The sequence below is a fragment of the Betta splendens genome, chromosome 2 (assembly GCF_900634795.4).
Source record: "Betta splendens chromosome 2, fBetSpl5.4, whole genome shotgun sequence".
Taxonomy (NCBI): Eukaryota; Metazoa; Chordata; class Actinopteri; order Anabantiformes; family Osphronemidae; genus Betta; species Betta splendens.
The window spans coordinates 4863317-4877162 of NC_040882.2; the positions used below are offsets into that span (position 1 = coordinate 4863317).

The 13846-nt window shown below is 38.4% G+C and overlaps 1 protein-coding gene and 1 long non-coding RNA gene across 3 annotated transcripts; both read left to right on the forward strand.

Moving 5' to 3' along the window:
- The first annotated feature begins 18 nt into the window (after positions 1 to 18).
- On the forward strand, positions 19 to 6683 carry LOC114844597 (B- and T-lymphocyte attenuator-like). 2 transcript variants are annotated; one of them, XM_029132094.3, is made up of 7 exons: positions 19 to 1120; positions 1209 to 1349; positions 3792 to 4121; positions 4350 to 4391; positions 4538 to 4660; positions 4747 to 4781; positions 4860 to 6683. In XM_029132094.3, exons 2-7 carry the CDS (start codon positions 1244 to 1246, stop codon positions 5181 to 5183), a joined length of 960 nt encoding a protein of 319 aa, XP_028987927.1. In that variant the 5' UTR covers positions 19 to 1120; positions 1209 to 1243; the 3' UTR covers positions 5184 to 6683. The 2 variants fall into 2 exon arrangements, with proteins under 2 accessions (XP_028987927.1, XP_028987941.1); XM_029132108.3 differs by having other exon boundaries at positions 19 to 1349; positions 4568 to 4660.
- A 5398-nt stretch (positions 6684 to 12081) lies between these two features.
- Positions 12082 to 13151, forward strand: LOC129603808 (uncharacterized). Its single transcript, XR_008694032.1, has 2 exons — positions 12082 to 12818; positions 12939 to 13151. It is a non-coding gene; the product is annotated as an uncharacterized LOC129603808 (long non-coding RNA).
- Positions 13152 to 13846: the final 695 nt, after the last annotated feature.

Genomic DNA, 13846 nt, shown 5'->3' on the forward strand with positions numbered 1-13846 from the left:
GTCTATAATAATGCTAATTATAAAACGTACTTAGTAAAATCATTTAAAGTGATTCTGTCATTGCTATTTGTTTTACAGTTTTCTGTGCAATGTACTGAACAATGTCACAATACCAGTATCTGTATTATGGAACATCAGTCCCCTCCCCCACGTCTGACACTTTGTTTAAAGTTTCATTTTTAGTTACAAGGTTACTTCAATGTAGTGAAGTAGGCTTAGATTTTACTAATGCTTATGCAATTTTAGCTGGGTAAATTCCCCAGTGGGGCACTTTTCATTATTGATTCTTTTCAGATTTGTGTTTTTTACCAAGAACGACTTTTCTTACAATATATATACATATAAAGCATTCACAAATAACATGTTTCTAATGGTAAATATACATATTTCATCGTCTCTTCTGAAGTTGTTATTATTAATTTAATTTTAATTGTCCTAGTGCGGCATTCTCATTATATTCATTTTTTACAAATATCATCAATGCTTCTATTTTTTATAAATATCTCAGCAGAATATTGTTGGGGAGATACCATAGAAAACAAATAAAGACTTTTTTGTACTTCATTGGGTGAATAGTCCTTTAAAACCTAAGTGGGGTTGGCTTACGGTCAGATAAGCAATCCACAGGCTGATGGATATGCCTGATAGCAACCACACGCACACGTCAACACAATGGGCACTAAGGCTCAACAGGCCACAACATCCCAATCCCCTCCTCAGTGCTCTACTTATGCTCCCCTGAAACCACACCACCATGCACAGGGCCTTCACAAGTTTGCAGGAGACAGAGACAGTAAACATGAAAGCAGGAGGGAGGAAGTCAGATTGAAGAAGGTTGAACCACAGCCGGCGCCAAGACTTGATGAAGCCGGCGTGAAGGTGCACAGACTGAAACAACACAAGGCGTGTGCGTGTGAGAGAGGGAGGTTGGTAGTAAAGCATGCGATCTCTGCTGAAGGTGTGTCGTAGCAGGGTCAGCACCAGAAACTGTGGGAACCCCCTGTTTTGACACGTCTAACTGCATTAAACCTGCGAGGTTTGCAGAAGCAAGACCACCCTCCGATTTACAGTCAACCCCACTACGTTCAACACCTCTCATTTAAAGAGCGAAGAGGCAGAGGTAAGGGAGAGCGCGAGAGTGAAAAGAGGAAGCTGTTACGATCTAGAACTTCTCTGTTTTGGTTAAACAAATAATGTTGCACCTGGAGGGACATTTCCTACTTGGACTGGCAGCATCTGAGAGATGACTGGAGCTATTCTGAGCACTTCCATCATGAAGCCTCATCACTGCTGGCTCGTCCTTCATGTGTCCATCTTGGCAGCGCTGCCTCTCCCTTTAAACGCTGACGGTAAGCGATTGTTTTCATCATTGTGCTGTCTCATTAGTCTTAGCTTACCTCGTTTAATCCGATAAGCAGCCTAAAAAGTATTTTGGGCTGGGAACAGATCACTTCTTTTTACGGGGTTTGGGTTAAAGGCCAGACATATGTGAAGTTCACAAGCTTTAAAATTATTTTAAATCTACTAAATATTTAGATTTAGATTGTTGGAAATGTTGGACGGTGGGTTTTAAAAGCACAGACATGGATTGTGGTTATGTTCCAAACATGGCTCAGCCCAGTTTAATTCAACTAATTTAAAATACTGTGTTTGTCACTACCCTGCCTCAAGTCTATTACATTAAGTTAATCACTTGTTATTAAACAAACTGTGAATTTATTTATGAACTACTGGCAATTAGCACAATGTCTGTTTGAGGTGTTACTTTGACTTTGTTCCAGCTGCACAGCAGGGTGTTTTCCTGATTGTGGGAGAAACAGTTAGAGGTTGATTTATTCAAGCATAACAAAGTTTGAATAATTTCGGAAAAGTATTACAGTTTTTCTCTATTTATAAAACTCTATAATCAGGCATTTACTTTCACCATTATAAGTCAATTTTCAAAGCAGCACACCAATTTTCTTGACGGTGGAATCTGGGAAACTACAAACACTATTCTCTGTTTGAGAATAGTGTTTGTAGTTCCCCAGATTTGACTCATGGGTCAAATCTGGGGAACTCTACACACAAATCTCTGCATTTCTCAGCCCTTACTGTATATCATGTGCTCAAACAACAAAATTGCGTCAAAATTTAACACACAACAATCATATTCAACAGATAGATAAAAAGGCCCAAATCAGTTCTTGGATTTATGGAACAGTGGATCCACTGAAAAAAAAAGTAATAGGAGAAAGAGGAGGAAGAACAAGGAAGGACAGGGAGACAAGCAGCCTGAGATGAATTTGGAGCCACTGTTTTTGTACAGTAGTTGACCTTGTCCTGGTTCATTGTGACTATGCAGGACTGTTTTACAAATGTCCTGAGGTTTTCTAACATTGCTCTGCTGCGTACTCGGCATGGAGGATGAAAGTGTATGACCAGGAACCTCATATTGTGTCTGTGCTCAACTCTTTCAAAACATTGAAGAAGCTACATAGACATACTGTAGATGCATGTGAAGGGTGCATGAGGCATGAAAGAGGGTTTTACCCCCACTGTATGTTTAGGGCTAATATAGCCTGTAATGTGAGAGTCCCTGGCCTGACCCAAACCAAAACCCAGACCTTTTTTATATTGTGTTGTGTAGTACAAGAACATATGAAAATGTACTGTATAGATTGTGTCGGGTTCATGTTACAAGGTTTATAGAGAGGGAGACTAACAGATTTGCTGGTTTTGGAAAAATTGCTTTAAATTTTGAGCACCAGTGTGTTATGTATGAGGTCTTGTGTGTATTGTCTGAGGGCAAAGTTTGGTTTTGGAACCAAAGTGAAGGGGTTTTGCTCCAAAGGTGAAACAAAGATTCATTTGGCCTGGAAAGAGAATGTTTGTAGAACTTGGTGATATGTTATGTAACTGTTAAAATACGAGGCATAATTTTATGAAATGTGTTTAACTAATCGATAAAAACTATAAGAAGTGAAAGGTGATAGTTTGCCTATACAGTACACTAAAAAGCAACAAACACTGTATGTCACCAACTTTATTTATGACCCTTAACCACAATTGTATGTATTTAAAGCTTGTATGGTTTGGTTTTATTTAGTGAGAACTCATTGTGTCACGCAGTCACTAAAAAAATATTGCTAAATTATTGAAATGTATTTTTTTTATGATGACGGTACACTACACACACGTTAAATACACATTGCCCAAGTAATTATTGTATGTGTTTCAAAACACATAAACTCACAAACTCTCTGACAATCAAATCATTAAAATATTGAAGGTCCTTTCTTATGTTTCTGAAGCGGTTTACTGCATCAAACACATGCTTTAATATGTATTATTTTGTCATTGCAATTATGCTGTTGGTATTGCCAACAGCATAAGTATGCCTTTTATATATAATTTTACCTTAACTCAAATTTCATGTTCCCTGGAATACTTAATGTACACAGTGTAATAGACAGTACAGCGTTATGGTAAGTGGTGATACAGAGGACTAGTACAAGGCTAGGGTAACCCATAATGTAAATAATGCAATAATGTAAATTTGTCACACTATATAATGTCACCAAGAGTTTTTTCAGTGTGAGGAATCTGTTTTATGAGTTACATGTATGTGTCTTGTGATTTGCCAATATGACATTTGAAATGTGTTTGTCTTGTAATCTTCCAATGAGCACCTTTTAAAAATTACTTAGATAATATAGTGTTGTTTCTCTAGATGCATGGATGGAATCAAGATGGGTCTTGTTATTCATTATTCATTCATTGGACTTGTTTGTTATTTTTCTTCACTACAGGTGAAGATTCAAAATGTGAAACAGAACTTAAAGTATGGCGTCACACAGTTTATGAGGCCAGCGTTGGACAAGAGCTCACAATTAACTGCCCATTAACTTTCTGCAACAATTCACCACCAACAGTGTTCTGGCATAAACAAGGGGAAACTGCTGTCTCTGCCCCTATTAATGTCAGCAGTGACAACCACATTAAAACAACCTGGAGAATAACAAGCAAAAATGAAGGGATTTCATCTTTGGTCTTCAAACACATTGTCAGTAGTGATTCAGGACAGTATCGGTGTCACAGTGAAGGCAGTGTGAGTCATGGCATCAACGTCTCTGTTTATGGTGAGTTGTTTACTAATCTAATAAACATTTAAATGGAACATAGTCATCCAGCAAATGTGTGTGTCAATAGTAAAAACGTATTTTGTACTACTACTACTATACTGTACCACTGTATCACTGCTAAAAAATGCAGAAGTTAGTTTTTTAGTTCAGTTTTAAAAGTAAAACATTTCTGATGTAAAACATTACAGGTGTCACACAGACCTAAACCATCTTTATTTTATATAGAGAACGGAGAGCTGCCCACTGCTGCATGGAACGACGGCATGTGTAAGAACAATCTACTGTATTCTCTAGAGTGCACACAGCTGTTCTGCTCTCATTTTATTGTGGATAAATACCTATAGTCTGTATTATTTAGAATCTAATACACAAACATACATTAACGCTGAGCCACACATTGTTGTTTCTCACAGCTGTCCCATCATCTGTTCCTCCACTCACAGATGTTTGGATGTACGTTTACTTTTCTGCTGGGATTGCAGTATTTGTCATTATAGTCATCATTATATCTGTGATATCAATGCGAGGCTGTAAAGGTGAGAAGATCTAATACGATCATTTAAATTTACAGGCTACATATACTGGTGCTGTGCATACTAATGAATTTAGCCAAATGTTTTAGGGAAATCAAAGCAAAAGACACACACTGATAATCAGGTAAGTCACCATTTCAGACTTTAACCTTATCACATATTAATCTCCTCTGTTTACTTACATACGTTTTTACTGTTATAGTACATGGAAATCCCGATGTTGGAGCGACCCTCCTCACAGGCCTCACCCAGGGGAAGCCCCCTGGCCCCGCTGCCTCGGAGGTCAACTCGAAGAAAGTCACAGGAGGATCAGCCCAGCGGTCTGACAACACCACGAGACAATCGGCATGTTTACAGCCACAACAGGGAGGACGGGCAGAGACAGGTGACTGTGGAGGGGGAAGAGCAAGCCTCTGTGGTCTATGCTGCTCTCAACCATCAGCTGCCACCGGGGACCGCTGCCCGTCCCCCGAGGCTTCACGTGGAGGAGGCGTGTTCAGAGTACGCAGCCATTCGTGTGTCCTAGCGGAGTGGACCTTGGACTAAATCACCAAAACCTGGGGCCGTAACAGTACGTGGAGTACCACAGACTCTGGACCTGGATAATGGAAATTCAACTCACACTAGTAGTAAAGGTGATCAGTTCACAGTGGAACAGTCTGGAGGTCTAGTTAAAAGTGAACCTAAAAGCAACCTTCTCACAGCAGGGAGTGCAGATCAAGAAAAGTCGTTTGTTTTATGCTTGTTTACTTCTATGGTCTTGATCCAGTCTACCTGACAAGAGTTTTCTCAAAAGACCTCAAATAAATGATCACCTTCACCAACTATCCTGACTTTAACTTCCTACACACTTGCAGGGGTTACACTCGAGTGACCTCAGCTAATGAAACAAACCTACAACTACATCACTCAGTCTGGATTCTGATAAAAGCAACATGTACCTGTCTGAGGGTGACTGAAAGCAAAAGAACTAAAGACAGGAAGTGAAACTGGGAGGTGAGACCATTTTACCACCAACGCACATAGATTTTTTAATTTGAACTGTACTGGATCCCCCTTGTTACTGAGTTTGACTTCTCCTAAGGATCTGAGTTTATTATTAGGATCTATTTCACTGACACGTTAATTAGTCTGTTCAAGTGTATGCAGGGCTTCTTATGTGTCTTATAACTGGATAATGGTTAAAATAATTGCATTCACAAGCATGTCATTGTGAATATTCTAAGTCTAAAAGCTTATTTAGCATCAGGGCCATCCACACATCACCGTGAAACTGGTTTAAACTAAGTTGCAATATTGTAATTGTTAAAGAATGTGCATATTTATCACCCACTGTTAACAAACTGTGTTTCACAGTATTACTGGTACCTTAAATGAAATCATTAACACAAACTAATTACACAAATAGTGAATATTTGCACATAGCTGTATTTTGTGTGAAATTAATAACATTAAAAGTGTAAATCTCTATCTTACCTGATAATATGATATCCCTGCAGAATATCATATTATAGTGGTTTGTGATTGCTAGAGTTACATACATGTAATGTTGAGAGTGACACATTTGATGATGCTCCATGTGTACAGGTGTCCATGTACATCTTACATTCGGGCACTGTATTTGACTTAGATTAATGCAGGTGGAGAAATAGTTTAAATTTGGTTACAAAGTTTACAGGCGCTCAGGAAACCTTCCTTTAACACATTTGTTCTGATTGTATCTACAGTTATTATAGATTTGCTTGAGAGCTTGTTTTGAATGTTTTGTATACCACTCCTTCTGTACGTTATAGCCAAGACTTGAATTTGCATCACATTAACAGTAAGGGGTGTTTTCTTGTGTGCTGAGGTAAAGACAATATAGGAGGTGAATCATGATGAATGAAAATGAATGAAAATGTGCAATCAAATAATATAATGTGTACAAATAACTGTTTGATTGAAATCAAGATTGTATGATTTATCACTAGTGCATCTGATTGAAGCTATTTTATTCCTATAAAGGAAAATATACTGTAAAACAGAACTGACTACATCATTATTGACTTTTTCTGTGAAAAATGAAAAGAGCTATACATTTGATCAATCAGAGAGCAGGATCAGTCTCTGTCGCTTTATCCATTGATGGTGACTGTAAAAATGACAGTTCTTTAATGTGATTCATTCCTTTTTATAGAAAAGACAATAATGAATAATTTTTTAAACGGGCATTTACCTGACATGACATGAACTTTGTTTATCATTTATATTTTTATTAAGCTGCACGAAAGCAAATCCTTAAATCGGCATTAAACAGAGCCATGTCACATTAACCCTAACTTACCATATTTGTTCTATTATTGGCCGATGGTCACACTGAGCTGACGACGGCTACACAAGCCAGAGGCCGCAGACTTTGAAGACAAACCACATTCGTTTCTGTGCTGAAGTTTCAGCTCAGTTTCTTAAAAAAAAACACTGAACACTCGCCATAAAACAGAGCCCTACCAACATCGGTTTGTAGCTACATAACTACATCAATGAGCAGCTCAGCTGCAGCACATTTCATGCAAACCTCAAATCCATTTAGACACTGGTGGTCAACACTCTGACAGCGAGCGAACTCATGTAAACTACAACCCAGGCTTGTCACGTTTGTCATGTTGGTCAGCAGCTGTCAATCAAACAGACACCTTGTTTCGAGGACTGTGAGAGATGGTTTGTTGAATTTAGTATTCACATTCTTAGCTCATCCAGTGTTATTGTTGTTCATTTAAATCTAAACTACTGTAGCTTTGTCTGTGCGGAACCTTTTACAGGCAGCAAACCTAAGACGCTCTAAGAGAAACCACAGGTGACTTCCTAGACTGTCAAATGACTTGAATTATACACACAGTTTGATCGAACTGACTGCACAGTTGCCTTCTGCAGCAGTTTGGTTTCCTGGCAATGTGTGAACTTAGGAAACGTAGACCACCCTCAGTGTCAGCAGGGGCCTTTATGGTAAATCTGCAACAGACAAAAATAGCCATTCAGTTACAGTTTGTTCTGTATCCCACAACTTGCTTTGATGTTGATTAATGTACACTATTGTACATCAGTTAGTAACTGCTGAGCTTATTTTGGACGCACAATAACTGAAGACACTTCATGCCCAAATGTGCAGTAAGGTTGTGTATAGTTGAGACTTTCCTCTCAGAGCTCAAACTATTTTCATTTACTACACTGATGAAATCCAACAGTCTTTAGTCCACTGTTTACATCTGTAAATAACGTCTGCTAAATACTAATAATTCAGGCTGCTTTAGTAAACTACATTTTATAGTGTGTCCTGTTTACTTTCAGTTTCTGTAGAAACCAACAAGCTCAGGGTGGAAAGAAACAAGTGAAAGAAGCAGCTTCTGCTGCTGGAATGTACAGTTTTTTAATATTTGCCTCCACAACATAGAGGTACACACACACAAACACACAGTGGAGACCACTGTAATGAATCACAGGAAATGCAGCTGAGCATGTGATTGATGTCAAAGAGAGCACAGCTATAGTATTAGCTGTTGTTCAGAGGTAGATCACTGGTTCTTATTCGTTCCCACCATGAGCTCCAGCTGCTGTCTGACCATCCTTCATGTGTCCATCTGGGCCGTGCTCATCCTCACTTCAGATGCTTCAGGTCCTGATGGTAAGTTGTTGTTTGTTCTGTTTACGACGCTAATGCTCCTTCAGACCAGTGATTCGCTACTGTCTTTGTTCCTCTGTCACTGGGTAATGTCTGCATATATGTAGATTAGCACTGTTTTCTAATATTAGAGGTTGTAAATAGTGCAAATGCTTCAAATAAACTAACAAACTAAATTATTATCATGAAAATATGAATTGACTGAATTTCTATCATTTGAAGCAATTTCTACAGTTTAATTTGTAATTTTCCTTCAACAGATGAAGATTCGACATGTGAAACTGAAATTAAAGTACGACGCCACACAATGTATGAAGTTCTAAATGGAGCTGACCTTAGGATCAACTGCATAATTACGTTTTGCAACAACACACCACCGCCAGTTTCCTGGTTTCAACTTTGGAAAACCACTTTCCTTGTTGATTTCAAGAAAAAAAGTCATATCAGGACAGAGTGGAACACTTTAAACCATTTAGAAGGAATTTCATCTTTGGTCTTTGACAAAATACGCATCAGCGACTCGGGCTGGTACCAGTGTCATAGTGAAGGAAGCGTGAGTCACAGCATTGGTGTCTTTGTCTACGAGTGAGTGTTTACAACGAGACTGAGATCCACTGTCCCAGGAAATCATTTCTTACTCTAATTACATACTGTAGCTAAGTCAATCAGACTGAAGTTGCCCCTTTCAAGCTGTAATGAAACATTTTGTATGTTTCAGATACTTTAAAGTCAACCACAGTCACACGGACGACTCAGGAACATAGTAAGAGCATACGTAATACACCTGCAGACATATGCAAACAATTTACATTTCTACACTGTTTATAGCTGATGCCAAACTAAATGTCTCCTTAATCCTACAGAGAACTTAACTCAGGACTCTCTCTGGCTCTTTGTGTACTTTTTTGCTGGAATCACGGTGTTGGTCATAGTAGCAGTAGCTGTGTATGTTACACTCAAGTCAGTGTGTAAAGGTGAGACTCTGTCCACTTAAAAGAAGAAGGATTTACACAGTACATGTACACAGCATATTATAATGGACCTGATTTTTATTCTAGGAGTCCGCTGTGAAAGAAGTTCCAGAACCAAAACCGACCCAGATCCAGAGAATGGGACCGTGTATGAGCTGAATGAGTTGTAATAACTGATTCTAATATCTTGTTCATTAAAGACGGGACCTCAATATAAATTATCACGTTTTAATTTAATTGTGTCAGAATGAGTTGGGCAATTCAACATACATTGTGCTATTGTAGTTGTGATAATACATTATAGTTTTAATAGTATAATAGTAATAATAGTTATCTTTGACCACGCTGACCAAATATTATTAATAGGTTCACGTGCTAAGTCCCTGACCCTTGTCTTTTTCACAGCACACTTCCCTTCACAGCATGTGTATGTGAGAACAGTGCTTTTTTGATGCAGTCGTCAACTGAAACTCCACATTTTGAAACCAGTTAACACACAGGCCTCAACAGCAGATCCATGGTCAAAATGACACATTTTGTTTGTTTAAAAATAGAATTACACTGTACATGTACACAGTATAATAACATGGACCTGATTTCTATCACAGGACCAAAACAGGGCTGTGTATGAGCTGACAAAGCTGTAATAACTCTATGTAGCGTGTGATACAGTATGAAGGATAGAATAATATTCATTCAAGACCTGATCTAAATCTAACACATTATACTTTAATGTAACTGTGTCAGAATAAGGTGGGTAGATTCTGCTATTGCAGTTGTGACACTTAAGTTTTAATTCAATTTAGCTGCCTATCACAGACACAGCTCTGAGTCCAATGATACCTTTAGGTGAGGACAGAGTGGGAGAAAAAGAGGGGGGGGGGGGCACAACTACTGGAGAGAAAGAGACAAGGTTAGTTAAACATAGAACAATGATGGGAGGTTATTGGACAGAGGAGGTAGAAGGAAACAGAGGAGCTCAGTGTATAAATTAAGTCCCCCAGCAGTCTATGTCTATTGCAGCTTAACTAAGAGATGGTTCCAGTGACTAACAATCATTGCCAGTGACCCGAACCATTTCTAACTATAAGCTTGATCAAAAGGGAAGGTTTTACAGTAAGGCTGATCTTAAAGGTGGAGAGTGTGTCAGCTTCTCGAACCTGAACAGGGAGCAGGTTATACAGGAGAGGAGCTTGGTAGCTAAAAGCTCTGCCCCTCGTTCTACTGTACATTTAAAGACTCTAGGAACCACAAGTAGCCCAGTGTTCTGAGAACAAAGCGTTCTGCTGGGAGCATAAGGAACTAGGAGGTCTTTAGTTGAAGTTTTAGTAATTAGGGACTTTATTGACCAAATATTATTAACACGTCTAAGTGCTAAGTCTTTTGTTCACCTTCAGATGTGGTCAATGAATCCACCTCCTTTCACAGCATGTGTAAGTGTGAACTCTGCTTTTTCTTTCACATTGTTAAATATGTTTGCTTGGTGTCGCATAAAAGGCCCAAATCCTGTGTTTGGATGAATGTTTGGTAAAAGCCGTCCCGTGTCTTTATCTACAGGTGTTTCACCTACGCAGGTACTATGTCAGTAACATGTATGTTGAGTGTAATTGCCATAACAGCATAACCAGCATTAGAGGTGCAGAAACGCACCATAGACCACCATGATGAACAACAGGAAGTAGCGTTGACCGCATGTCTGTGAAACAGACACAGTTACAGTATTAGTTGTTTCCCAGACAAAGATCACTGGTTCTTATTCGTTCCCACCATGAGCTCCAGCTGCTGCCTGACCGTCCTTCATGTGTCCATCTGGGCCGTGCTCATCCTCACTGCAGATGCTGATGGTAAGTTTCTGTCTGTTTTGTCTACGTTTGTGTCTGAGTAGAGTTTGGCTACTGTCCGTCGCAGTCCTGTGTTTATGAATAGAAGTCAAATAAATGATCATTTACCAATGTATTAAGAGAAAACAGGCAAAACTACTTCTATGTCAATAATCAGTTGAATTAATATAATGGAACAAATGAAAAGCAGCAAATTTGTGAAAGAAAATAAGACTATTTTAACATCAGTCACTGCTGTTTGATTAAAATGTATTTCTATCTTCTTGTGTCAATATTAAAAAGTTACAAGCTATTTTCTAGTCATTTCATTATACGTTTTTCTATTTCCTCTGTGCATGTGAAGTTCCAACACAGTTTAACAAACTAAATTTAGACCTTGGGATACACTGTACATTTGTCTTCTACTGCAGTTTAAAAGCTAGAAGTAGAAGCCGCACTAGAGTAGAATAACATGATGAACGTGAGCTAAATTCACTTAGTATTGTGGGTTTATGTCCATGTTAAAAATTGTTTTATTTCTGCAGGTGAAGATTCAAAATGTGAAACAGAACTTAATGTACAACGCAACACAGCTTATGAGGTCGTCGTTGGACAAGAGCTCACAATTAACTGCCCAATAAGTTTCTGCAACAATTCACCACCAACAGTCTTCTGGTATAAACGAGGGGAAACTGCTGCCTCTATTCTTGTCAGCAGTGACAACCACATTAAAACAACCTGGAGAATAACAAGCAAAAATGAAGGGATTTCATCTTTGGTCTTCAAACACATTGTCAGTAGTGATTCAGGACAGTATCACTGTTACAGTGAAAGCAGTGTGAGTCACGGCATCAACGTCTCTGTTTATGGTGAGTTTTTTTACTAATCAAATAAATATTTAAATGGAACATAGTCATCCAGTAAATGTGTGTGTCAATAATAAAAACATATTTTGTACTACTACTATACTGTACCACTGTATCACACTCCTAAAAAATGCAGAAGTTAGTTTTTTAGTTTAGTTTTGAAAGTAAAACATTTCTGATGTAAAACATTACAGGTGTCACACAGATCAAACCATCTTTATTTTATATAGAAAAGGAAGAGCTGCCCACTGCTGCATGGAACAATGACACTTATAAGAACAATCTATTCTGTAGAGTGCACACAGCTGTTCTGCTCTCATTTATATGTCAATAAATACCTGTCTGTATAGTCTGTATTATTTAGAATCTAATACACAAACATACATTAACGCTGAGCCACACATTGTTGTTTCTCACAGCTGTTACAACATTGTTTCTTAAAGCTGTTTCAAGACGTGAGTGTCATTTAGTACATGAGGACTGTTTATATAAGGAACTGTTTAGAAAATAAAAATTTGTTATTGCCACTAATTTATTAATTTATTGATTTCTGAACCGTCACAAACAGTATTTTGCCATGTTTTTAAAGCAGTGCTGACTACAGCTACATGGACAACCGTGGAACCTGGTAAGAACATATAGACAGTGATCTTGGTCATCGCATGGCCTCTCATTAAACAGGAGCCACGTAAATCCTGAATGTTTTAGACAGTAATTACATTTCTCCACTGTTCATAGCTGATTTCACAAACGACTCAACTCAACTCAACTTGTTCTGTGTTGTTGGAATCATGGTGTTGGTCATTGCAGCATTAGCTGTGTATGTTACACCCAAGCCGGTGTGTAAAGGTGAGACTCGCTACTATCACTGACCATCTGCTGAAAAAGAAACACTCTCACCTGACAATTACAAAATGTATAGCAGTGATCATGAAAATCTTTGAACTCCTATTATGTGATGTTTTTTAGACCACAATTGTGTGTAAAACTCCAGGAGCAAAACTGAGCCACATCCAGAGAATCAGTGGCTCCTCCTCTTCACACTGACGAGCCTTGGCTGAGACACTGTAATGGAATGTAGCAGGTTTCCTCAGTGAACATCAATAAAACATTTACAAATACGTTATAATGAAACCAAGAATGAATATTTAGCAATACACTTAAATAAATGGTGACACAGTCTGTGTTTTATAGTCATTGTGTTCTGGTAGTTCTTGTGTTATTAAGCCTTTGGTTAATATTGCACTCATCATAACATTTCACGTCATTCATTTCCTGAATGTAATCTGATATAATCTAACATTTTTCACCAAACAGTATTAAACACCAAACACCAAAAACAGCAGAGCATCTTTTGAATCATCTTATTTAGTAATTCTGTTTACTTTTGTTTAGTGAGGTTTATGGTTTTATCTGAGTCATATTTCCTGTTTAACTATTAAGGCAGAAACATTTACTTTAAAAAAAATCCCCAAAATTTCACGAGACTGTAAAGATGATTCATGTAGGAAGTGTCTTCACACACACACACACACACACACACACACACACACACACACACACACACACACACACACACACACACACACACACACACACACACACACACACACACAAACGGAGGAAAACCACCACATTTACAGTGATAAAGAACACTTAAAAGGTTCCACTGGGTCACTGGTTCTTCATGTGATCCCACCATGAGCTCCTGTCTGACCATCCTCCATGTGTCCGTCTGGGCCGTGCTCATCCTCACTTCAGATGCTGACAGTAAGTTGTTGTTGATTTTTTGTACATTTGTCAGTCTGAGTGTGTAAATGATAGCAAACAAAAGAAGACAGTACAGTGTAGTGCATTCGCATAGTTCAGGGACAAGC